The sequence below is a fragment of the Garra rufa genome, chromosome 7 (genome assembly GCF_049309525.1).
Source record: "Garra rufa chromosome 7, GarRuf1.0, whole genome shotgun sequence".
Lineage (NCBI taxonomy): Eukaryota > Metazoa > Chordata > Actinopteri > Cypriniformes > Cyprinidae > Garra > Garra rufa.
Genome location: NC_133367.1, coordinates 27,193,425 through 27,218,488, shown reverse-complemented (window position 1 = coordinate 27,218,488; position 25,064 = coordinate 27,193,425). Strand labels below are relative to the sequence as shown.

General features: G+C 29.3%; 2 protein-coding genes across 7 annotated transcripts in view; one reads left to right on the top strand and one right to left on the bottom strand.

The window, feature by feature from the left end:
* The window catches only part of arhgap45b (Rho GTPase activating protein 45b), a 29,806-nt gene extending 9,921 nt beyond the window's left edge, over positions 1–19,885 (top strand). For 2 of the 5 annotated variants that reach the window (XM_073843967.1, XM_073843963.1), the window contains exons 3-23: positions 886–1,029; positions 1,124–1,208; positions 3,185–3,257; positions 3,451–3,511; positions 5,949–6,083; positions 6,183–6,244; positions 6,323–6,433; positions 8,338–8,418; positions 8,558–8,725; positions 8,832–8,969; positions 10,895–11,085; positions 11,192–11,313; positions 13,288–13,386; positions 13,897–13,998; positions 14,082–14,245; positions 14,321–14,509; positions 14,579–14,716; positions 16,259–16,497; positions 16,601–16,838; positions 16,936–17,032; positions 19,346–19,885. In XM_073843967.1, the coding sequence (XP_073700068.1) occupies positions 886–1,029; positions 1,124–1,208; positions 3,185–3,257; positions 3,451–3,511; positions 5,949–6,083; positions 6,183–6,244; positions 6,323–6,433; positions 8,338–8,418; positions 8,558–8,725; positions 8,832–8,969; positions 10,895–11,085; positions 11,192–11,313; positions 13,288–13,386; positions 13,897–13,998; positions 14,082–14,245; positions 14,321–14,509; positions 14,579–14,716; positions 16,259–16,497; positions 16,601–16,838; positions 16,936–17,032; positions 19,346–19,683 (2,975 nt within the window). In that variant the 3' untranslated portion in view covers positions 19,684–19,885. The remainder of the gene's footprint in view (positions 1–885; positions 1,030–1,123; positions 1,209–3,184; positions 3,258–3,450; positions 3,512–5,948; positions 6,084–6,182; positions 6,245–6,322; positions 6,434–8,337; positions 8,419–8,557; positions 8,726–8,831; positions 8,970–10,894; positions 11,086–11,191; positions 11,314–13,287; positions 13,387–13,896; positions 13,999–14,081; positions 14,246–14,320; positions 14,510–14,578; positions 14,717–16,258; positions 16,498–16,600; positions 16,839–16,935; positions 17,033–19,345) is intronic. The other 3 variants (XM_073843965.1, XM_073843966.1, XM_073843964.1) reach the window with 3 other exon arrangements.
* A 303-nt stretch (positions 19,886–20,188) lies between these two features.
* polr2eb (RNA polymerase II, I and III subunit E, b) lies at positions 20,189–24,027 on the bottom strand. 2 transcript variants are annotated; one of them, XM_073843969.1, is made up of 8 exons: positions 23,875–24,027; positions 23,562–23,736; positions 23,364–23,479; positions 23,195–23,275; positions 21,364–21,422; positions 20,678–20,756; positions 20,501–20,576; positions 20,189–20,285 (listed from the first exon to the last, which is right to left on the bottom strand). In XM_073843969.1, exons 1-7 carry the CDS (start codon positions 23,929–23,931, stop codon positions 20,511–20,513), a joined length of 633 nt encoding a protein of 210 aa, XP_073700070.1. In that variant the 5' UTR covers positions 23,932–24,027; the 3' UTR covers positions 20,189–20,285; positions 20,501–20,510. The 2 variants fall into 2 exon arrangements, with proteins under 2 accessions (XP_073700070.1, XP_073700069.1); XM_073843968.1 differs by having other exon boundaries at positions 20,189–20,576.
* Positions 24,028–25,064: the final 1,037 nt, after the last annotated feature.

Below are 25,064 nucleotides of genomic sequence, written 5' to 3'. Positions count from 1 at the left end.
CACATTTGGCATTGTCTGAAGTCCTTGCAGGGGGTTAGGTTTATAGCAAACTCCTCCTAGAGATTTAATGATATCAACATTATATTTGGTCAGTCTGATCTAGAGGCCTTAGAGATGTTAAATTGCAAAGATCTTGAGTTTTCATTAAAGGGCGTGTCTGTGGCGGCGTCACAAAGTTTGTTTCGCCATGGACATAGAAGTTGTTATAACTCAGCCATAAAATGTCCGATCTGCCTCAAACTTCACAGGTTTGGTAAGAGTCCTGGCCTGAAGACCCCTAAAGGCCAATATTCAGATATTATCATAGCGCCACCTGTTGGCAGCAGGATATATCATATCTTTCACTAACTCAAACATACCAAGGTCAATCTGCACCAAACTTCATATATTTGATAATAGTGCTGGCCTGAACACATCTACATGCCAATAATCAGTTATAGGCATAGCACCACCAGCTGGCAGCGGCAAGTTTGGCACATTTAAATGACTTATGACATATTTCTCCTACATTTACTGTATTAAAAGCATACTGCCCATTGTTTGCCGTTTTCCTAAAGCCACTGGTCGGCGGTGAGCCCGGGTGCGAGGGCCCGTTCATCGCTGCTTGCAGCTTTGATTTATTTATTTTTATTTTTTATTTTTTTTGGGGGGTGAAATATGACCCAGTTGTTTTTATTTTGTTTGTTCCTTCTCTTAATTATTTGTTAGTTTAGTTATTTTATTTGCTAGTTTGTGTATGTGTTCTTGATTGATTGTGGCATTTATTTTCTTTTGGGATGAAATATTTATTTACCGAGATATTTACAGTGAAATGAAAACTGCTTGTGTGGCTGTTATCTAGATGTTCAAGAGTCTGATGATAATGTTTTGGGGGTTTTTTTGCAGACAAACAGGAGAATCGTCGTCCATTGGCCCATGAGTGTTTGGGAGAAGTGCTGCGCATCCTGCGTCAGGTCATCGGCATGTACCCGCTCCTTAACACAGTGGAGACCCTAACCGCTGCCGGCAAACTCATCTCACAGGTCAAAGGTCAGAGCAGCCATGTACAGTCATTTTACAGCAGTAATACAGTTCTGTTGTCATTTTTAACAATTTACCAATCTTTTTTTTATCTTTGACTCAGGATACCACTATGAAGTGTGCAATGAAGCAGACAAGAAAGATTTTGAGAAGGCCATAGAGACCATCGCTGTCGCCTTTAGCAGCAAGTGAGTATGAAGTATTCATCAGCTGCTCATAAAAATAGTCATTTCGGCTTTATTTCTCATAATTGCGACTTTGTTTTTTGCAATTGCAAAGTTTCTCACAATTGGCTTTATTTTTTACTCCCCGTATACAACCTGAGAGTAATGCTGTATTTTTGGAATACTATATCCCACAATGCAATATGCTCGACTTGACTTTATATTTCAGATGTGATAAGTGAACATAAATAGATAGTAATGAAATGGAAAGTAATTTCACCAAATTTCTTTTTTAGCATTTATTCTTTGAATTATTTATTTGATTGAACTACCAATGGTTGTTTAAAAATGTTATGTTATTAAAATGTTATTTATATTCCTCTTCGATTAATTTAGGGAAATGGCACATTCTTTTGCAATTTATTTATACACCTGTTAAATAAGTAAGTAAATAAATAAATAAATACATCGGGTCATTCAAGGGGATATTGTTGCCTAGAATTTTAGTTAATGTAGGGAAATGACAAATTTATTTATAAATAAGTAAGTAAAAAAAAAAGAAAGTTAACTATATTCCCTTGAATGACCAGAACCATTTATTTATTTAGGGAAATGGCACATTTTTATGCAATTTGCAATGTATTTATTTATATTATATACATTTCCCCTTTAATGAACAGAACTATTTATTTATTTTCCCAAATTGTTCAGGAAAATAGTATTCAAGAAAATAGCTTATTCTCTTAGATTGTATTTATGTTCATTGAAGTAAATAAATATTAAATTAGTTTTCAAGGAAACAATTTCCGCTTGATAACTTTATTTATTCATTCATTTTTGATTCATTCAAAGAAATGGCACATTCTCTTGGAATGTATTTATTTGTGTAGATTTAAAGCACATATTTTTTGAAATACACTTATATACATTTAAATACATAAATATGAAAAAAAAAAAAAAAATCCAAGGGAACAATTTCCCCTAGAATTTACACAACCATTTATTTATTTATTTATTTCCCCAAATTGTTCAGAGAATAAATAAAAATAACATTAAAAATGAAGATTTTTAAGGAAACAATTTTCCTTTGAACAAACTATTTGTTTGTTTTCCCAAGTCGTTCAGACAAATAGCTCATTTCAGAATGTATTTATTTAAACACATTTTAATAAATAAATAAAAGTAACATGAATAATTTTCATGAGAACAATTACCCCTTGAATAAACAGAACTGTGTATGAATGTATTTAGTTATGATTTAATTAGAGAAATGGCACATTCTCTTAATGTATTTATTTTATATTAATTTAAATAAATATTTAAAAATATGTGATTTTCCATCAAACTATTTTCTCTTGAATGAACGGAACTATTGATTTATTGATTGCGCTTGTTATATTATTCAATTAATTCAAGAGGGAAATGGCACTTAGTTCCTTTTGGAACGTGTTTGTTTTTGTCTTTTCTATTTAATGATTGATTTGTTTAAGTTTAAATTTAATTTTGATTAGTCTAAATTAAGCCTGAGTGTACTTAGTGTGCATTATGAAATCATCTCTCTCAAAATGCACTCTGTTAGATCACTGACATTAATTGTAGCTCTACAGAAATGACAGGAAGTTGATTTGTGGCTTGTGCTCTCTTACGCTAACAGCCCCAAACCCTCAAGGATCTGTTTTTGAGTTTGAGCCGATCATTATCGTCTCTCGTGTACTACTGCTGTTTTCACTTCAGCTTTTCAGAATCGTCATATTCATCTTTGAATGGCAGTGTTCAGTTGCTCATGCGTTCATGAGTATTGTGCAGGTCTTGCGTTAATTTCCTGTGAGCAAAACATTAAATCATGCACCAGTGCAATGTGACTCTGTTTCTGTGGCAAGAACAGAGCAAAGAGGAAGTAGTGAACCAAACAGTTGCACTGGTGTCTGATCATCTGCTGCAGTTATAGTTTTTCAGATGTTTTTAAGTGTATAAACGGCATTGTTTATGTGTTTTGTCAGTGTGTCTGAGCTGCTGATGGGAGAGGTGGACAGCAGCACGCTGTTGTCAGTGTTGCCGTCTGAGAAGAGCAGGGTAAGTTTGTCGGTCTGTGTACAGAGCGGATGTTGGCAGCAGGGTTTTGACTTCCTGAAAGTGGCGTTCTGTGATTATTGTCAGTGCTCTGTGACGCAGTCATCCTCCACTGAAATGAGACTCAACCACAAGATGTGTATGTTGTATAAGTGTGATGTAAATATTTGTGTGTTTGTTCTCTTTGAATGTTCAGTCTATGGAGAACCTCTCTGGTCATGAGTCTTCACACACACGGAGTGATTCATCTGAGCTGGGTACTTTGTTTTGACAAATTCAGAAATAATGAAAAACAAGTCGGAATGCACAATATAGATACAGAGTTTTTTTTTTTTTTTTTTTTAGCTGATTAGAATTAGTTAGAATTAATTATTTAAAATTAATATTAATAAGAGACATTTTAAAAACATATTTTAAGATAAATAATAATAACAACAACAACAACATTAAGATTAATACCAAATCTCCTGCAAAACATGTATTTGAAAATGATCAATAATTATATCAGTATAAATGATGTATTTATTTCTTTATTTTATAAACAATATTTTAAGAGAACTTGTTTAAATAAATAGATAAATACACAAACTTGGTGTCCTACAAAACATATTTAAACATTTATTTTTATTTTTATAATAATAATAATAATAATAATAATAATAATAATAATGAATTCCGTAGTAGTAATAATAATAATAATAATAATAATACAAATTTTAAATATGTTCTGTGGGAGATTTTGTAACTATCTCACATAAATAGATCTTTAAAAAACATCTATTTAAAATTATGAATAATAATGTTAAAATAAAATGATTTATTATTAACAATTTTATTTTTTATTATTAAGAGGACTTGTTTAAATACATATATACACAAACTTGGTGTCCTGCAGAACATATTTAAACATATTTATAAGCATTTCTTTAATAATAATAATAATAATAATAATTGTAAATGTATGTTTTGCGGGAGATTTTCTCACAAACAAACGAGATCTTTAAAAAAAATCTCCTGCAGAACATATTCAAAATGATGAATAATAATGTTAAAATTTATTTTATTTATTAGATATTTTTATTAACAATAATATTTATTTTTATTACTAAGAACTTATTTTAATACATAAATACACAAACGTGGTGTCCTGCAGAACATATTTACACATCTATAATTATTATTTAATAATAATAATAATAATAATTTTAAATATATATTCTGCTGGATATTTTGTAACTATCTCACATACATAAACATAAGATCTTTTAAAAAAAATCTCCTGCAGAACATATTCAAAATTATGAATGATAATGTTAAGATAAAAATAATAAATAAATAAAATACATAAAATAATTTTATTAACAATAATATTTTTTAATTACTAAGAGAACTTATTTAAATAAATACACAAACTTTGTCCTGCAGAAAAAAATTACATATTTATAATTATTTTTATAATTATAATAATAATAATAATAATAATAATAATAATAATTTTAAATGTATGTTCTGCTGGATATTTTGTAACTATCTCACTTTAAAAAAATAAGTAAACAAACATGAGATATTAAAAAAATCTCCTGCAGAACATATTCAAAATTATGAATGATAATGATAAAATAAAATTATTTTATTTATAAGAGAACTTGTTTAAATAATACATAAATACACAAACTTGGTGTCCTGCAGAACATATTTAAACACATTTATAAGTATTTCTTTAATAGTAGTAATAATAATAATAATAATAATTTTTAAATGTAAGTTTTGCGGGAGATTTTGTAACTATCTCACATAAACAAACAAACAAACAAGATCTTTAAAAAATCTTTTGCAGAACATATTTAAAATTATGAATGTTAATAAAATTATTTTATTTATTAATTTTATTAACAATAATATTTCTTTTTATTACTAAGATAACTTATTTAAATAAATACATAAACACACAAAACTTTGTGTCCTGCAGAACATATTTACACAATTATTATTTGTATAATAATAATAATAATAATAATAATAATAATAATAATAATAATAATAATAATTTTAAATATATTCTGCTGGATATTTTGTAACTATCTCACATACATAAGTAAACATGAGATATTTAAAAAAAATCTCCTGCAGAACATATTCAAAATTATGAATGATAATGATAAAATAAAATTTTATTTATTTATAAGAGAATTTGTTTAAATAAATGCATAAATACACAAACTTAATGTTCTGCAGAACATATTTAAACACAAGTGCGTCTTTTTTAATAATGATCATCATTATCATTGTAAATATGTTCTGTTGGAGCTTTTGTGAATATCGCAAATAAATAAGAAATATTTAAAAAAAATCTATTGCAGAACGTATAGTTAATTTTATTATTAACAATTTGAAAAATATGTTCTGCAGGAGATTTTGTTTAGATTATCCAGAAATAAGTAAAGATAGATCTTTAATTATAATTAATTTATCATTAGTAGTGTAGTAATAATATTAATCATCATCATCTAAAATGATTTTCATAATTTTAAATATTAAATAAATAATAACTAAATAACAAATATAAATAAATTTACATTTATTATATTAAAAATGTAAAAAAAAAAAAAATGTGTTTTATGGTTAGTATTACAAATGCACCTTTTTCTTCCATGAAACTTGTTCTCGCATAACTGTTTGTATGTGTGCTGGCAGCGATGAGCGCCGAGGAGGTGGACATTATACTGCAGCGCAGCGAAGGAGGAGTGGACTCGGCTCTGACGTACGCTAAAACCATCTCCAAATACATGAAGGATCTCATCAGCTACGTTGAGAGGAAGCTTGCACTAGGTAGGGTCAAGTGTGGCTTCAATGATCTGATGGCCTTATTTATTTTTGCTTTTTTTACTTAATAATTTACATCTTAAACCGTAATGAATGTTTGTATAGAGCTGGAGTTCTCCAAGGGGTTACAAAGGATCTATCAGGCTTGTAAACAGACCATCACACAGGTGAGAACTGACCTTGCTCAAATTCTCTGAAGTCTTGGTTTGTTTCTTTCCTCATGCGTCTCTGTTTGTGTCCATCAGCCACACATGCCCTTCTTCTCCATCTACTCTCTGGCGCTGGAGCAGGACCTGGAGCAGGGCGCTGGGATGCATCAGGCCGCCTCCACCCTGCAGAACCAGACCTTCATCATGGTACAACAACACCTTTCACCTTCATCATCATCATAATAATACTATAAAGTTACAGCAAGTTGCTGTGGTTAACATAAATTATTATTATTATTATTATTATTATTATTAACAACAACAACAATATTCTTGATACGATAAAGTAACCATAAGTTATGGTTAACATAATAATAAATTATTTAATTTATTATGTTTTGGTAAATATGTTCTGCAAGAAACTTTTTACATTCTTTTATTATTATTATTATTATTATTATTATTTGTAGTAGTAGTATTACCAACAATAATAATAATAATAATAATAATAATAATAATAATACTATAAATATACAGTAAGTTATGGTTAACAAATTTTGTTGTTGTTATTATTATTATTATTATTATTAACAGTATTAATACTATAAAGTTACAGTAAGTTGTTGGGTAATATAAATTTTATTATTAATACTATAAAGTTACATTCATTTGTTATTATGGTTAACATAATTTGTATTATTATTATTATTATTATTAACAATAATAAAAATATTGATGATAATACTATAAAGTAACTGTAAGTTATGGTTAACAAATTATTATATTTTTAAGTTCTGCAAGGAACTTTTTACAATTATTTTATTATTAGTATTGTTGTTATTATTATTATTATTAACAATATTAATACTATAAAGTTACATTAAGTTGTTGGGTAATATAAATTTTATTATTAATACTATAAAGTTACATTCATTTGTTATTATGGTTAACATAATTTGTATTTATTATTATTATTATTATTATTATTATTATTAACAATAATAAAAATATTGATGATAATACTATAAGTAACCGTAAGTTATGGTTAACAAATTAATTATTATATTTTTAGATAAGTTCTGCAAGGAGCTTTTTACAATTATTTTATTATTAGTATTATTATTGTTGTTATTATTATTATTATTATTATTATTATTATTATTATTATTAATACTATAAAGTTACAGTAAGTTGTTGGCTAATATACATTTTATTATTAATACTATAAAGTTACATTCATTTGTTATTATGGTTAACATAATTTGTATTATTATTATTATTATTAACAATAATAAAAATATTGATGATAATACTATAAAGTAACCGTAAGTTATGGTTAACAAATTAATTATTATATTTTTAGATAAGTTCTGCAAGGAACTTTTACAAATATTTTATTATTAGTATTATTGTTGTTGTTGTTGTTATTAACCGCAACAATAATATTAAGATGATGTTATGGATAATAATAATAATAATAATCATAATAATAATAATAATAATAATAATAACAATAATAATAATCATCATCATCATCAATAATAATTATTATTAATTATTATTATTAGAAATGTATTATTTTTTAAATATGTTCTGCAAGAAACTTTGTACACTTTTATTATTATTAACAATAACAACAACAACAACAACATTATCTACATCTTTATTTTTTGGTTAAAAATGTTATGCAAGACACTGTTTAAAGTTCTTGTAGTAGTAGTAAAAACAATATTAATAATACTATAATAATCACAATAATAAGTTATTGATGTAAATGAAATCATTAATTTTGTTTAATGTTTTGCAAGAAGCTTTTTAAAGCTTATTTATCAGTAGTAGTAGTAGAAGTTGCTGTTAAATATAATAATAATAATAATAATAATAATATTATTATTATTATTATTATTATTATTATTATTATTATTATTGAAAATATAATGATGATGGTCGTTGTTGTTGTTAAATCTTCTGCATGAGACTTTATTATTATTATTATTATTTATTTATTCTCTTCTTTCCTTTCTCCTTAATGTATTGATATTATTTATATTAATATGTAATAATATTAATTAAATTGATTAGAACCTCATCTGCTTTGCATTCATCCATAGCCTTTGCTGCTCCGCAAACAAGAGCACGAGAAGAAACGCAAGGAGATCAAAGAGCATTGGCTGAAGGCCAAGAGGAAACTGGTAACTTTTACATTCATCCATCCATCATGACCTACCAACACACTTTAAAACTCCAGCCAGGATGGGTTTACACACACTGAACCGTACAAGACGTTAGCAGTGCAGGTCTATAAGTGCTGTCATGTGTGTCTGAACACAGATAGAGTGTGATGCCAACCTGCGCAGGGCCAAACAGGTGTACATGACCCGCTGTGAGGAGTACGACAAGGCCAGGACTGCAGCTAACAGGGCCGAGGAGGAGGGCGGCAGTTCTGCTACCAAAACCGTAGACAAGAAGAAACGACTGGAAGAAGAGGCCCGCAACAAGGTCAGACTCAGCACTCCCACAATGCAGCCCATTTAAGTGACTGAAGCTGTTCCTGCTAAACTCTTCCTACAGTGTTTTAGAGCTTGTGTTTTTGTGTTTTTTTCAGGCTGAGGAGGCCGAGGCCACTTACAGGACGTGTATCGCAGACGCCATCACTCAACACCAGGAGCTGGAGCACATGAAGGTCACCGTCCTGCGGCAGATACAAGAGGTCATCAAACAGAGCGACCAGACCATACGCTCGGTAAACGCTCACACTCGCTAGATGAATATTCAGTGATTTTATTCATTTCTAATTAGTCTTTTGACTTTAGATCTGTTAAGAAACATTTCACAAATGAAACTGAAAAGCAACATCACAATAGGCTTTGAGGTTTTATTTTTTTTTTTTTAATTAAAGCTGGTCTTTCACACAAGACTCCCTTAGATTGTAACACAATAATCAATTAAAATGCATATAAAATACAGCAGATATATTGGGAAAACAAATATTTGACAATATAGCAAATAAATATTATATTATGCAAATATTATATTATGGAATATGTAAAAAATACAGTAAATATTTTATGGAAATAAATATAGCAAATTAATTATTATACATAACAAAAATATTAGGGAAATAAATATTTCAAAATAAACCAAATATATTATGAAAATGTGTAAAAGTACAGCACATATATTAGGGAAATGAATATTTCAAAATATAGCAAATATTTCAAAATAAACCAGTTATAGAAACCTGTAGAAACACAGCAAATATATTGGGAAAATAAATATTTTAAAATATATGCACTATATTTTTTTAAATATTTATTTTTTTATATTAGGAAATCTAAAATACAGTAAATATATTTGGAAAATATATAAATTCAAAATATAGCAAATATGTTAGGGAAATAAATATTTCAAAATAAACAATGTATAATGGAAATATTTAAAAAGAAACATACAGCAAACATTGAATGGGAAATAAATATTTCCATAATATAATTGGTTTATTTTGAAATGTGTAAATATGCAGCAAATATATTAGGGAAAATATATCAAAATATAGCAAATAAATTAGGGAAATATGTAAAATACAGTAAATTAGGAAAGTAAATAAGTTCAAATTATAGAAAATATGTTATTGAAATATTTCAAAATAAACAATTTATTATGGAAATTTGTTTAAAAAAACTGCAAATATATCAAGGAAATAAATATTTCAAAATATGTTAAAGGAGATATTTCAAAATACAGCAAATATTTTGGGGAAATATTTCACAATGTAGTAAATATTAGGGAAATATGTACAAATGCAGCTAAATTACTAGGGAAATATTTAAATATAGCAGATATATTAAAGAAAATATTTCAAAATTTGTTAAATATAATATTAAAATGGTTTTTTTTTATCTAAAATATAATATTAAGGGAATCAAATTTAAATAACATTTTGGGGGTATTTTAAAATACAGCGAATATATTGTGGAAAAACTGTACAATATATTATGTATTTTGAAACTTGTTTAATATAAGCAAGAATGTTTATATTTTTAAACATTATAATAAGGAAATATTGCAAAATACAGTAATTTTGATATTTAACAATATTTAATCAAATATTTTTCAAAAGGCAGTTTCTGTACTTAAGTATTTTGACTTTAAATATAGTTTCTCCATGTTAAACAATTTTAATGTATTTGCATTATTAAAGACTTTTTATACAGCAGATATAAAGAACATATAGATATTATGAACATTCAAAGCGCTATATTGAAGAAATATTAGAAAATGCAATTTGTGTGCTTCCGTATTTTGAAGTATTGCAAATACAGCAAACTGTATATTTGAAGAGAATATTTGTAAATATTGTCTCTTCAATATAGCAAATATATCAAGGACATATTTTGAGGAAAAAATAAGAAATTTTTATGGTTCAAGTTTCTCAAGGCGTACAGTTCATCGTAAACTCTGATCAAGACATTTGTAGACCTAAATATGTAAGGAATGAGACTTTTTCAAAGTTGTGTATTTCAGTAGTATTATTTGTATACTTGATCAATGGTCCAGTCATGCATTACTTGAATTAATAGGCTCAAGTAAATGCTGAAAAAAAGCCCCAAGAAAACTACAAATCCAAATCCAGCTTGAGCAGTTTTAACTGTGTTGAACTCTCTCCAGGCCACCATCTCCTACTACCAGATCATGCACATGCAGACGGTAGCGCTGCCGGTTCACTATCAGACGCTGTGTGAGAGCAGTAAACTGTACGACCCGGGACAGCAGTACGCCACGCACGTCAAAGACCTGCAGATGATTGAAGAGCCCGAGACGCATTACGAGTTTGAGGCCTACTCTGCCTCCTCCAGCCAGTAAGAAACACTCCCTTCACTTTCAAACACTCATGTTCTGATACAAAGTGCAGTGTATCATAAAAATAGTTGTGAATATTACAGTAAGGTGTTGTGTTGAATTCAGGCCGTCAGCCAGAACTCGTGCCGACAGTGCTAACGCTGAAGCTCACGGCAGTCCTGAAGCGCCGCCCACCACGGGAGAAACGGGAGATACGAGCACCTCTCAGAAAGATGAACAGAAGAGAGGCATGTGCAAATGATTTGTTTGGTATTCTTGGTATAGAATAGTACAGACATTTAATTTAAAGGGATAGTTCACACAAAAATGAAAATTGTCATTAATTGTCGTTCCAAACCCATGAGACCTTTATTTTCTGAACACAAATTAAGATATTTTTGATGAAATCCGAGAGCTTTCTGACCCTGCATAGACAGCAACACAACTGACACGTTCAAGGGCCAGAAAGGTAGTAAGGACATTGTTAAAATAGTCCATGTGACATCAGTGGATCTATCGTAATGTTATGTGCAAGAATATTTTTTGTGTGCAAAGAAAACAAAAATAATGACTTTATTCAACAATTTCTTCTTTTCCGTGTCAGTCTTAGACAGAAATATCTTAATTTGTGTTACTGGTTAATTAATGACAGAATTTTTATTTTTGGGTAAACTGTCCCTTTAAGAAGTTACATTTGAGTAAAGCTAAAAACATGCACATCTAACAACAAAAAAAGGACATTGTTAATTAAAAGAAAAGCGTTTCCCAAATGTAACTCGTTTACTAAAACATTTGCATTAACAAATATACATTTTAAATTATTATAAAAATATACATTTTAAATTATTTTTCAAATTAAAATGAAATTACATCATGAATGAAAATATCACTGAATTATCATTTTTTTTCAGTGCACCAAAAATGTAACTAATTTTCTTTAAAAATATAGTTAAATTTGAATATTATAAAATGCTACAGTTTGCATTTGAGTTCTCCACACTAAAGTTAATAATACTATAATGCGCACTTTATATATTGCATTTCATTTTGTTAATTATATTATTAATAAAAATATAATATTAGCATTTTTCCCAAATAACATATAATAATAAATTTATTTTACTTTTGTAAAAAATTTAAAAAAAAAATAATTATATTGTAAATACATATAAGGAATCAATTTATATTAATTTCGGGGGTCCAAATAACACATGTATTAATATCTTATTGGACTTTGTTCTGTTATATGAAACTTAAATTAATTGATTAATAAATTTCAAACTCATGTCAAGTTTTAATAATTAACCAACTTCAGTTTAAAAAAATAATTCATTTAAATTTAATATAAATTAATTTTAATATACGATCTGTTATATAAATATTATATAATCTTTAATCATATTAAAGGTAAGTGTGTGTCTGTCTATCTTATCTATCTGTCATAAATATTATATAATATACTGATTAGATATGACAAATCTAAATTTGTTTCTGCAAATTTTAATTTTATATTGACACTTTGATTTTTATTTAAATATATGACTTGTATTTTAATTTTTAATTATGATTAAATATTAGATAATATAAAATATAATGATAATGTAGCATAAATATAAATGTTGCTGCAAATCTAAATAAAATTTGATATAATTCCTTCATATGATTTTTAAAATATTATTTTCATATATAATTATTATTAAATATTAGATAATATACTGATTAGATGAAATATTTTAATATTAAATTGAATATTAATTCATACAATTGTATGATTATTTTAATACATAATTATGATAAAATATTAGGTAATATAATGATTAGATAAAATAACATTATTAATTAGTTTCTACAAATTTAAATACAATTTAATATTATATAATCATTTTTAATTTATAATTTGTAATATAATAATTAGAAAATATAATAAATGAATAGATTAAATTAATATGATGTATAAATTATAAATACTCAAAACATTTAAAATTAACTAATAATTTGCTTATCAAATGTATACAAAGGTATATATATGTATAGATGTGTATATATATATGTATGTGTGTGTGTATGTGTGTGTGTGTGTGTGTGTGTGTGTGTGTGTATATATATGTTTGGTGATTTCAAAAGGTGCTTGTTTGGTTTAATGTTTTGAGTATGAATTTAATGAATATCTAAAGTAGTTACGCAAATGGTTCTAAATGTATAATATGTATTTGTATTGTCAGCTCGAGGTCACATGACCCACAAATCCTGGGGCTCCACAGTGAGCGACACAGACAGTGTGGGAGGAGGAAGTGGCCTGGGATCCCCGACTACCAGCACGGGTACAACTTCCTGCCATGACAAATTTATATTACACTTGTTGTGAATATTTAATATTAATTTTGCAGTCAATTTGTTTAAAATGTTGTTATTACTGATAAATATTTTGTTAATTTTGCACTCACTGTTTTTATTATTATTATTAAATATTATTATTATTATTCATATTTGATAAATATAATATAAATATTAATGTATTATAATTTTTATATTTATTTTGCATTGTCTTTGTTTTATTTTTCATGAATATTTAATATTAATTTTGCATTCAATTTATTTAAAATGTTATTTTTTATTATATTTAAAATTAACTTTGCGTTCACTTTCATTTATTATTACTATTCTTCTTATTATTTAATAATTATTTCTGCACTCGCTGTCTTTTTTCATTTATATTGTTATTATTTAAAATGAACTTTGCATTCACTTTATTATTATTGATGTTATAAATATTTAATTTTGCATTCACTGTCATTATTATTATTTTATTTATTTTTTATTTTATTTTATAGGTGACATAAGTAAAATGGCTCGAACGTCGTCTACAGGAACTATGTCATCAAACGAAGACGTGGATGAGAAAGAATCAAATGTGACTTCCTTTGAAACACAAAGTGAGTTAAAACGTTGCACAAGTGTTTTCCTTTCTAATCTGTGCGTGTCATGTAGTTTCTCACCGTCCGTTCAACATTTGCAGACATAAACGGCATTGAGCCTGAGATCGTGGTTCCCACCGGGCCGTTCCGGAACGTGGGTCTGTCAAAAGCCGCTCAGACGCACAAACTGCGTAAACTGCGCTCCCCGTCCAAATGCAGAGAATGCGACAGCTACGTTTATTTCCAAGGAGCCGAGTGTGAGGAGGTGAGATCACGTCGACTATCTTTGCCTCGTTATTGTAATAAACTACCTTATTAAAGTATGATTTGCTCTTTACAGTGTTTCCTGGCCTGTCACAAGCGCTGCTTGGAGACTTTGGCCATTCAATGCGGCCACAAGAAACTCCAGGGTCGCCTTCAGCTGTTCGGGCTGGATTTCTCTCAGGTATCCGGCAACAGTCCCGACGGGATCCCCTTCATCATCAAGAAGTGCATCGGTGAGATCGAGAGGAGAGCTTTGAGAATGAAGGTATGCAAGCAGATCCAGTAGATCTCAGCCAATAGAAATGCTCGTGCTGATCCTTTTTTTCTGTGTCAGGGCATTTATCGAGTGAATGGGGTGAAGACGAGGGTGGAGAAGTTGTGCCAGGCGTTTGAGAACGGCAAAGAGCTGGTGGAGCTGTCACAGTCCTCGCCACACGACATCAGTAACGTACTGAAGCTTTACCTGCGACAGGTGAGCCACCAGCGCATCAGGATATTTATGCAAAATCATTTATAATAGTTTTGGTTTTGTAAATTATATTCTATTGTATGAAAATTTAAAAATAATATTATTGATAATTTAACAGTTTGTATTTTTATCTATTTTTTTAATACATAAATCTAACTAATTTATTAATTTATATATTATTCTATTAAATTGTTTTATAAAAAAAAAATATATTAAAACATATATCATAACAGAATCTGCATTTGCAGGGTTCACTCAAATAACCCAAATATATTTATTAATATTTTGATTTAACTTTGATATATTGTTGTTTTCTACATTTAGCAATATCATTTAACATAGTATTGCATAAAATACAATTATATGAAAAATATTATTTTAATGAAAATGGAACTAATTTGCATTTTGGGTTTTCCTAAATTTAAATAATATTCGTTTAATAATAAACTCAATTTTTAATATAACAGAATGTGGTATATAAAACATTTATGAAAATATAATTTTCCATAATTTGGCCGAGAGGCTGGAGCCCAAACACAACTGTTTATTAATAATAAAATATTTATATATTGCATTATATACAATGTATAATTTATAAAAATATATGAAGTATTTATTAATTAATTTTATAAAAAATAAGCATTTTTGGGTTCCCAAATTTATTTTGTATATTGTTATATTGTAGTATTTTTAATTTTCAGTTTGTGTATATGTGTGTGTGTGTGTGTGTGTGTGTGTATATATATATATATATATATATATATATACATATACTGCCCTCCAAAGGCAAAGTGCAGTAACTACACCAACACTGAAACTGAGAAAAATGCCTTTAAAGTTTTTACGCCAACTAGTCAAACATGTTGACACTCTTGTTTCTCTGAAACGCTCTCGTTTCTCTGGGACAAAATTGAACCAGGAGACTTTGTGACAACTGTTTTGTCTTGTGGCAAAGTCATTTTAAGCTCATTTTAACTCAATTTTGACCAAATGCGTATTTACTGCGCTTTGCCTTTGGAGGGCAATATTTATATATGAAATAATTTCAAATTAAAATTCACTTTAGGCATTTATTATTATTATTATTATTATTATTATTATTATTATTATTATTTGCATGTTTGTTTTCACACATTTAAAAAAATGTATTAATAGTATTATGTATTTGGGTTCCTCCAAATGTAACTTATTCATTAATAATATTTTTGTTTTGTATATTACACTGTATTTAATTATTTTAATTATTAGTTTTATTAATAATACATATTTGAATTTTTGCACTTACCGAAAATATAAATATATTCTAAAGAAATTATACAAATAAATCTACCAAAAATTATAAATATTTATATAAATATAATATTTAAAAATTGAATTCTAAATAATTTTTAACTTAAATATTTTTATTTTTTTAACTTTTTTTGGTGAACAAATCCTGTTTCTTGTGAATAAGTCACCTTCATTGTTAGCAGTGGCTTTCATATCCTCGTTATACATTTCACTAAAGTCAGGTGTTACATCCTTAATTTTGTGTCCTATCCTCAGCTTCCAGAGCCCATAATGCCCTTCCGCCTCTACAACAGTCTGATGGGTCTGGCCAAGGAGAGCTTGGCTGTTGTAGGTCCAGAGGGAGCAGACACAGGCAAAGGCCCCGACCTAGTGGACCTCGGCCCTGAGACGGACCCCGAACTCTTGGCCCTTGTGGAAAGACTTAAGAATCTCCTCAAAGAGCTGCCCAAACCAAACACCGCCACACTCCGCTACATAGCGCGCCACCTGAGAAGGTAACAAGTGTGCATTTGATTTTCCTCTCACATTTTAGGCTTACTTTGCCAAGCTCTGTTTTATTAAATACTGATTATTTGGTGATTGTCCCTCTGTTTTCAGGATTGCAGAACTGGAGGATGACAATAAGATGAGTCCGAGTAATCTGGGCATCGTGTTTGGCCCTTCACTGATGCGGCCCCGGCCCTCAGGGGCCACGGTGTCTCTGTCGTCTCTGGTGGATTATCCCTATCAGGCCCGCATAGTGGAAACCCTCATTGTGTTTTATTCCGCCATTTTCCATTCTGACTCCAGTCGGCCTGTATGCACCAGCAGCACCCGCACACAGTCCTTACAGCAGGTTTGTGACTGTCAAAATCTCATGTGATCTGTTTTAATAGGAGGCTGACTGGTTTAAAGGTTCAAGCAGAACAAATATGACGTTTTTGTCTGTGCAGCAGAGCAGCATTGATGAAGAGGAACACTGTTTGAATGATGAACAAGGAGTCACGGATGAACCTGGCACGGCAGAGTCTGACAAGTTAGAGGGCCATGGTAATATATTTCATACTTTTATTACTAATATTATTGGTTTACATTGTTCAAATGTATTGTGTGTATGTGTGTATTTTGATTTATCTTCTGATATTTTAATTGTTTTAAATGTTATTTCATGTTTTATTTGACTTAATTAATTTTCATTTATTCTTAACTGTATATATCCCCATTATTTTCATTTTAAAATCTTTATACTCATTAAAGTTTAAGCATTTAAGCCTTTAATATTTTTATATTATACTAACTTTGTATTTTTTTTAGTACTCATTTAAGTTTCTCATTTTATTTATTAGTCTTTAATATTAAAAGGCTGTTAAAATATATTAAATTCCATTAATTCATAGTTGTATGAAAACATTTATATTTAAATAAATAAAAACATTAAACGTTTTTATATTAATTTTACTTAACTATTAATTTTATATAAATACATTTACATTATTTAAATAGATCACCATTATAGTTTTTTTACATTAATTTTATTTCATAAATTTTAATGTATTAATATAAAATTAATAGATAATTAAATCACCATTATTTTAGTATTAAATTTAATTTTATATATACATATACACACATACATATATATTATATATACATATACACACATACATATATATAATATATATGTATGTGTATATGTATATGTGTGTATATTAATTTTAGTTGTGAATGTTTATTTACATAAAATTATTTTAATATTTTTAAATATTTTACATGTATTTGTATTTAAATACTCTAGTTTTTCCATTTGATTTGCCTAGTTTTATTTTATATACATATAAATGCATTTATATAAATATAAAGTTAATATTCATTTAAATATGTATCACTGTTATTTTAGTATTTTTAAATGTGAAATTTATTTAGTAGTTTATACTGTATTTCTATTGTATTTATTTAGTCTTTAATTTAGTCTGTTTATAGTAATTTTAATATACATTATAAATGTTTTCATATAAATATAAAATTAAATGATTTAAATAGATCACCATTATTTTAGTATTAAATATTAAAATATTGTATATTTTTGTATTTTTTTTATACTCATTTAGGTTCTTTTTTTATATACCTTTTATATTAATGTACATATTTTATATTTCTGAATATATTTAATTATATAAAATTAAGTCTATCACCATTATTTTAACACACCAGTATTTTAAATTTAATTTAATGTACATATTAATTTTTATAGTTGTGAATGTTTATTTACATATTTTAATATTTTTTTAAATATTTTATTTTAATTTCTATTTAAATACTCTAATATTAAAAGCCAAATAAAAAAACTAGTTTTATTTAATATACATATAAATATAAAGTTCATATTTATTTAAATGTCACCATTATTTTAGTATTTTTAAAATATTTTACATTTGTGTATTTTTATACTCATTTAGGTTTGGTTTTTATTATAAATACCTTTTATTAATGTACATATTTTATATTTGTGAATATATTTAATTATATCAAACTAAATGTATCACCATTATTTTAAATTTACTTTGTAATTTTATACTAATTTAATATGAAAGGCAAATAAAATGGAAAACGTAATGTACATCTTTTAGTATTAAAATATTTTAAATTTATTTAGTAGTTTATACTGAATTTCTATTGTATTTTCGTCTTTTTATATTAATTTTTAATTGATATACATATGTATTCATATAAATTAAGTAGTTCATTATTATTTTGGTATCGTGTAAATATATTTATTTACATTAAAATATTAAAATGGTGAAATTTATTTAAATATAAGGGCTAAACAATATTTTACATTAGTGCTATTTAAAGTATTTTAGATTTATTTTGTAGTTTATTATATTTCTACTGTAAATATATTTTTACATTGTTCCTTTTATTTAATGTACATATAAATGTATTCATATAAATATAAAATAAAGTACATCACAATTATTTTAGTATTTTTATACTCATTTAAGTTAGTTTGCCTTTCATAATAATTTAGTGTACATATAAATCTTATTTTTTAAACATGTATATGTCTACATAAATACCATTTTGTTTGCCTTTATTTTATTTAAATGTATTCGTATAAATATAGTAGTCAAAATTTGAAGTGCATCAAAAACGTTAATCAGACAACTTTAATGAAAGGTTTTGATCCACTTCAAATGTTGACTTGTGTATAAAATTGACATTTTAGTAGGTGTTTAGTTTCATTTATTTGACTTTATCATATGTATTTATTTATATATTATAAAATCAAATTCAAAAGAGCATTTTTGTATTCATCCAAATTAAATAACACACGTGATATAAAAATGTTTTATCATGTCTCAGCAGAGAGTTCAACAGGAACCCCTGGTTCTCTGGAACAAAGTCTGGACTCTGATTCAGATGCAGATGAGGAACGGGCCAGAGCTGAACTTGAGCCACCCAGCCCTACAGACCAGGCACTTGACTCCACCGAAACCCAAATGAGGCCACCGGTCCTCCTTGTGAACCTCCAGTGTCCCTCCAGCGCAAACAACAGCGACCCTCCTGCCCTTCCTGAGAGCGAGCCTCCCGAATTAGACGAAGCAGAGGAACCTCCATCAAGCCCGCTGGCAGCGCTAAATATCAATCAGAGCAACAACAACAACATCAAAACACTCACGACAACCAGGGTTTGTCTGTGACGCTCCAATGTGTTTTTAAAATGCCTTTTAATATTTAAAATACTTCGCCTTAGAGTGCAAACATTTACAAATGGTTTTTAGCTTTATTTTACAAAAACAATGGTACGCTTCCAGTATCTTCAGACCTTCTGCATTCTCCTAAGTAATGATGAATATCTCTGTTAAATTTTGTATGTTGTGCTTGTCTTTTAATAATAAAAAATTAGTGATTTAACAATAATCGGCTTTAGTTTACAACCCATGCAAATTAGATTTAGGTTAGCAATCCATTATCACAGCCAATGAGGAAGAAGTTAACTAGAACATATTGGTTGGCTGCTTAGTGTGTATTTGCATACATCTCTATGCCATCTACTTTTTGTTCCGACATTACAACAATGGCTTTCAGAAAGAAAAAGGTGAGTGCTTGCTCTTTCTATACTTTCAGGATTTGAGGTTTGTTCACAGCTCGTTTGAGACCAAACGAACATGGTTTTAATATGAAAAGACAAAAGCAGAGACAGAATAACAGAATCATATTTATTAGTTAAAAAAAGGAAACCATTTTAAAAGAGACAAAATTCAGACCATGTTCAACTTCAGCAGATTTCAAAATGTCAGACCTGTCAACAAACGGATGAACCATATCATTAATTCACAAAAGAAACTGTAGCAATGATACTAAAATGACACACGGTTACAGATTTGCATTTTGAATTTGGATTATCAATGTTAACATACAAATCCTGAGGTGTTCATTGAGGAATAAGCAGATAAAAATATTGATTTTAATATTCAATTTCTAAGCGTTATCCAAACATTCAACAGAAATACTGACTCCATAGGCATTACTGGACCAGTCTGTATGTGATGTACCGTCCAGCAGTTTCACTCGGTCTGATGATCTTTACAACCTGAAACACACACCACAAGTTATTTTAGTTACGCTCAAACTATCAACCGAATGTTTTCAGAGATGTCAAAACGGTAAGAAAATACACATTCAAGTTCCTACCTGGCCTCTCTTCAAGCCGAAGTAACGCGCAACGGGATCCCCTGCTTGAATTCTGGGAAGCTGGTTTTCCTTTAGTTTACTGGACAGGAGCTGGTTAAGGCTGAACCAATCAATCTGAAATAGTCACTAGAGATACTTTGACAGTAAACTATCAGACTGGATCTAAAAAAAACCAGGGTTGTTATATTTAACTAAAAAAAACATTGTTACTTCAAATCATTTCCATAATGTTTTTTACCCCATAATATGCAAGTCAATGACTACCGTCAACTGTCTGGTTAACAACTTTCTTCAAAATATCTCCTTTTGTCTTCAACGGAAGAAAGTCAGTCAGGATTAGAACAACTTGAGGATGAGTAAATGATGACAGCTTTCATTTGTGTGAACTACCCCTTTAACTGAACTAAATGCATAGTAATAATAAAAACACAAAATTTAAAATGGAATTCAAAAAATGCTGAAAATGAGTAAACTTTGTGAATGTGCAAGATTTCTGGTACATCAGCCGCCTTAGGGAAATAATGAGAAGAATGAAGGACAGTAAATGGTAAAACACACTAGTTCGCAATATCAAGCCGCAAAACGAGCTGTTTTGTACAGCTAAAAATAGCTGGCTGCAGATGAGACCGGAGATTTCCAAATGGCCACATCCACTTTTATGGGAAAAAGCCAAACTTGAAGGATACTATCGTGCCAGCAACTCGGTCACTTCCTCTTTAGTCATCACTATGTGCTCTGGAACAAGCTGAGGGAAATGAAAACATTATTATTGTACAATAACTTGTAACAATTGCATTTTGGTGTAGCCGAATAACAAGTTGCTAAATATCTAAAATGCCTTAACAGCCTGTTCACACTAAGAATGATAACCATCCACCTTATTATTTAATGTGGAAGACTTCCGGTTCATTAGCCACTATACAGGGTTTGCACTTACGTCACTATTTGGTCAGTTACCTAGATGCGCGGCAAAATTGGCGATACTCGGATGTAAACAACAGCATGGATTGCAGTGTTAATGTACTACTGAACACTGCAAAAAATGATTTTCTAGCTTAGATTTTTTTTGTCTTGTTTCCAGCCAAAATATCTAGAGAAAAAATTATTTTCTTGTTTTCAGAAAAAACAAGTCAAAATTAAGTGAGTTTTTGCTTGGAACAAGTAAAATAATCTGCCAATGGGGTAAGCAAAAAAAATCTTTTTTCAAACAGAAAACAAGATTATTTTTCTTACCCCATTGACAGATTATTTTGCTCGTTTTAAGCAAAAATGCACTTATTTGGCAGCTTCCACCCATTTTTCTTCTAGCTTAGATTTTTTTGTCTTGTTTCCAGCCAAAATATCTAAAAATTCTTAAATCAAGAAGAACTTTCTAGATGAGTAAAAATGGCCATTTTCAATAAAAAAAAAAGTCTAAATTATTTTGACAAAATTACGTATATTTCACCTAACTGACCTGAAATGATAAGAACAAACGAACGTTGTCAAGATTCCTACCTTGGAAATCCTGGTTCAGTTTGGCCAATCACAAACACCTTTTATTCCTTAGACAGTTGTTTGCACTCTTCTCCTTGATTTGTTAGACTTTTAACAGTCTGTAGTACTCCAAATGTTTTTTTTTCCAGATCTGTACAGTACAGCCCAAACATGACAATAACTAACCATTTTGAGCAGCAATAAGTAGCAAAATATACCCATTTGGTTTGGTTCAGTAAGTGGTATTGTTTACGTTCAGTGCCACCAATATGGTTTACTGATTATGTGTCCTGAAAACACTCTATTGGGAAGTAGTGTGAAGAATAACAATGTGAAACCGGTAAAATGTTTTCACTACAAACTAGCGTGTTCATAATTAAGATAATACTAATAACAGAGCAAAACTAGCTGTTTTGTACAGCTAAAAGACTCGACGCAGATGAGACCGGAAGCCTGGCCTATAAAATTAAAAATGGCGGCGCCCGCTCTTACAGAAAAAAACAAGGTGGATAAAGACAGCTATAACATCGAAACAATGGACGATAATGTTTTATAGGAGTACAATTCAGTTATTTCGTTTCAACCCAGGTGGGCAAGTAAATCAATAGTGTTTTCAACGACGCATCGTAAACGTAAACAATGTCACTCAACAGAACGAAACTTGCATAATTCGCTGATTACTGCTGCTGAAAATGATCAATTATTGTCATGTTTTGGGATGTACTAATAGGTAAAAACATTCAGAGTAAATACTACAGATCTTGAGGGACAAAAGTGGCAAGAATCCTGACAACATTCGTGTTTGTTCTCATCATTTCCGATCAGGTAGGTGAGATATTAGGCAAAGATCTTAATTAACACCGCTTGTACTATTTTTTTGACTACCTATTAACTTCAGTTTGTCAAAATATTGCGTCCTTTCCTGCTTCCTAAGTCCGTCTCGACATGATTTGACAGCTTCCACCCTTTTAACGTTAGTACGTTAATCGTGACATAAGTGCAAACCCTCTATTAAAGACGTTTAAAATGCAGCTTCCTCACCTCGTGTTCAGTAATGTTGATGAGAAGCTCCTGCTGAAGAAACTGCTCGAGTATGTACTTCGGCGCCATGTCTACCAGAGACTGAAAATCGATAGACAAACACATTATTTAAACATCTTACTCATCAATGCTCATCTAAACTGTATGTTAGTGAATATACTTGCATCACCTGTTTGGCGGAGGGCGTCATGCCCATCTGGACTACAATGATGGCCCGGGTGATGTTTTCCTCTTGCATTCGCTGGCAATACATCTTTATAGTTTTGATGCCAACCTTTGGTTCCTCTGAAAGCAAGATCACGGTAGATAGATATGATGCAACCGTTCAAAATAAACCAAGCGTCCCGCAACAGAGTTTCAAACATACCAGGGAAGAACACAAACATCTGGTCGGTCGGATCATCGTTGTGGGCGACCAGGACCGTGAGATCGGTTCGTCGTGGTCGACCTTCGCTGGGTTTGTCTCCGAACTGGCCTCTGAACTCTTCGAGAGTCTGATCCAGTTCATCTTGGGTCACTAAATATCCACGATCGTGACAAAGCTGAAATATACAGTTAGAAATTGTAAGAACGTAACCTATTTCTATTGGAGATCATGAATCCTGAAACTCCAGCATCACAATAACCCGTCTACGCAGCATGGATAACATTGTAAACAAGTCATACGGCGTCTCATTTACCTGCATTATAGTTTTTCTAATTTTCCATAGTCTGTAAGTTTCTTCCTCGTCATCCATATCGCGCTAAAAAGAGGATTATTACTAAATATCAAGACCAAAACAGACCGCTTATTCGATCCTGTTACTCCACGTTTGGTTCCCGTTGCTGCCGACGCGTGTATATGACGTCAGACACTACGCCACTGTGCGCACTTTGATTTCGTATGTACAAAATAATACGCATTATTTAATTTTGCTTGTGAATATATATAAATATATAAAGATTTTGATTTCAATTGAGATTAAATTTAAAAATGGTTGAAATTGTGAGAAAAAAGTCATAATTATGACAGTAAATTAATGACTTGTCTTTAAATTTTAACCTTTTATGCAATAATTATGGCTTTATCTCATCATTTCTAATATCATGTCCAAAAACATTACATAACCTTGATAAGTGTTAAAAAATGTCATGAACAAATGCCATGAAACAACATAAATTTGAAATTATGCCTATTAAGTCATATTAAAGACAAAAAGTTGTAAAAATGATATGCTTTCTATATAAAGATTTCGATTTCGAAACATTTCGATTTCGTTTGAAAACAAATAAGGAATGGGAGGAGGTTGTGTAACTGTATAAAGCTTTTACTATTCGCAAGCTATATGTTATGTCGATAACGGTTAAAATAAATTACATTTTAAATGTTACAAATAATATAGCATGTATTTTTGTAGTTGATGTCGTTTGAAAACAAATAAGGAATGGAAGGAGGTTGTGTAACTTTCTAGGAAAATTCTGGAATTTCTTTTGGGATGTGCGTGTGATTTCAAAGTGGTTCTTTCGAACAGTTCTTAAGAATCGATTCACAAAATGATTCAGTGATTCCTTTGTCGTTTATAATCCTAAACATATTACATTCTCGAAATCTCATGGCATTATCATCTCAATTTCAACCTTTAATACAAGAATTTTGGCTTGGCTCATAATTTCGACTTCCCCCCTCATATTTAAGACAGGATTTTCTGTCATGAATATGGTTTTATCTCATAATACAGCGTTTGATTAATAACGCTTCATTAATGTACCGTGGTTTATTGTAATTTCATGTGTTCCCGTTAGTTTTGTCGATCGGCTCCTAACGAATCGTACCGGTTCAGTGAGGCAGGTGTTTACTTGAGACACCCACTTCGTAAACGAATCGTTCTGT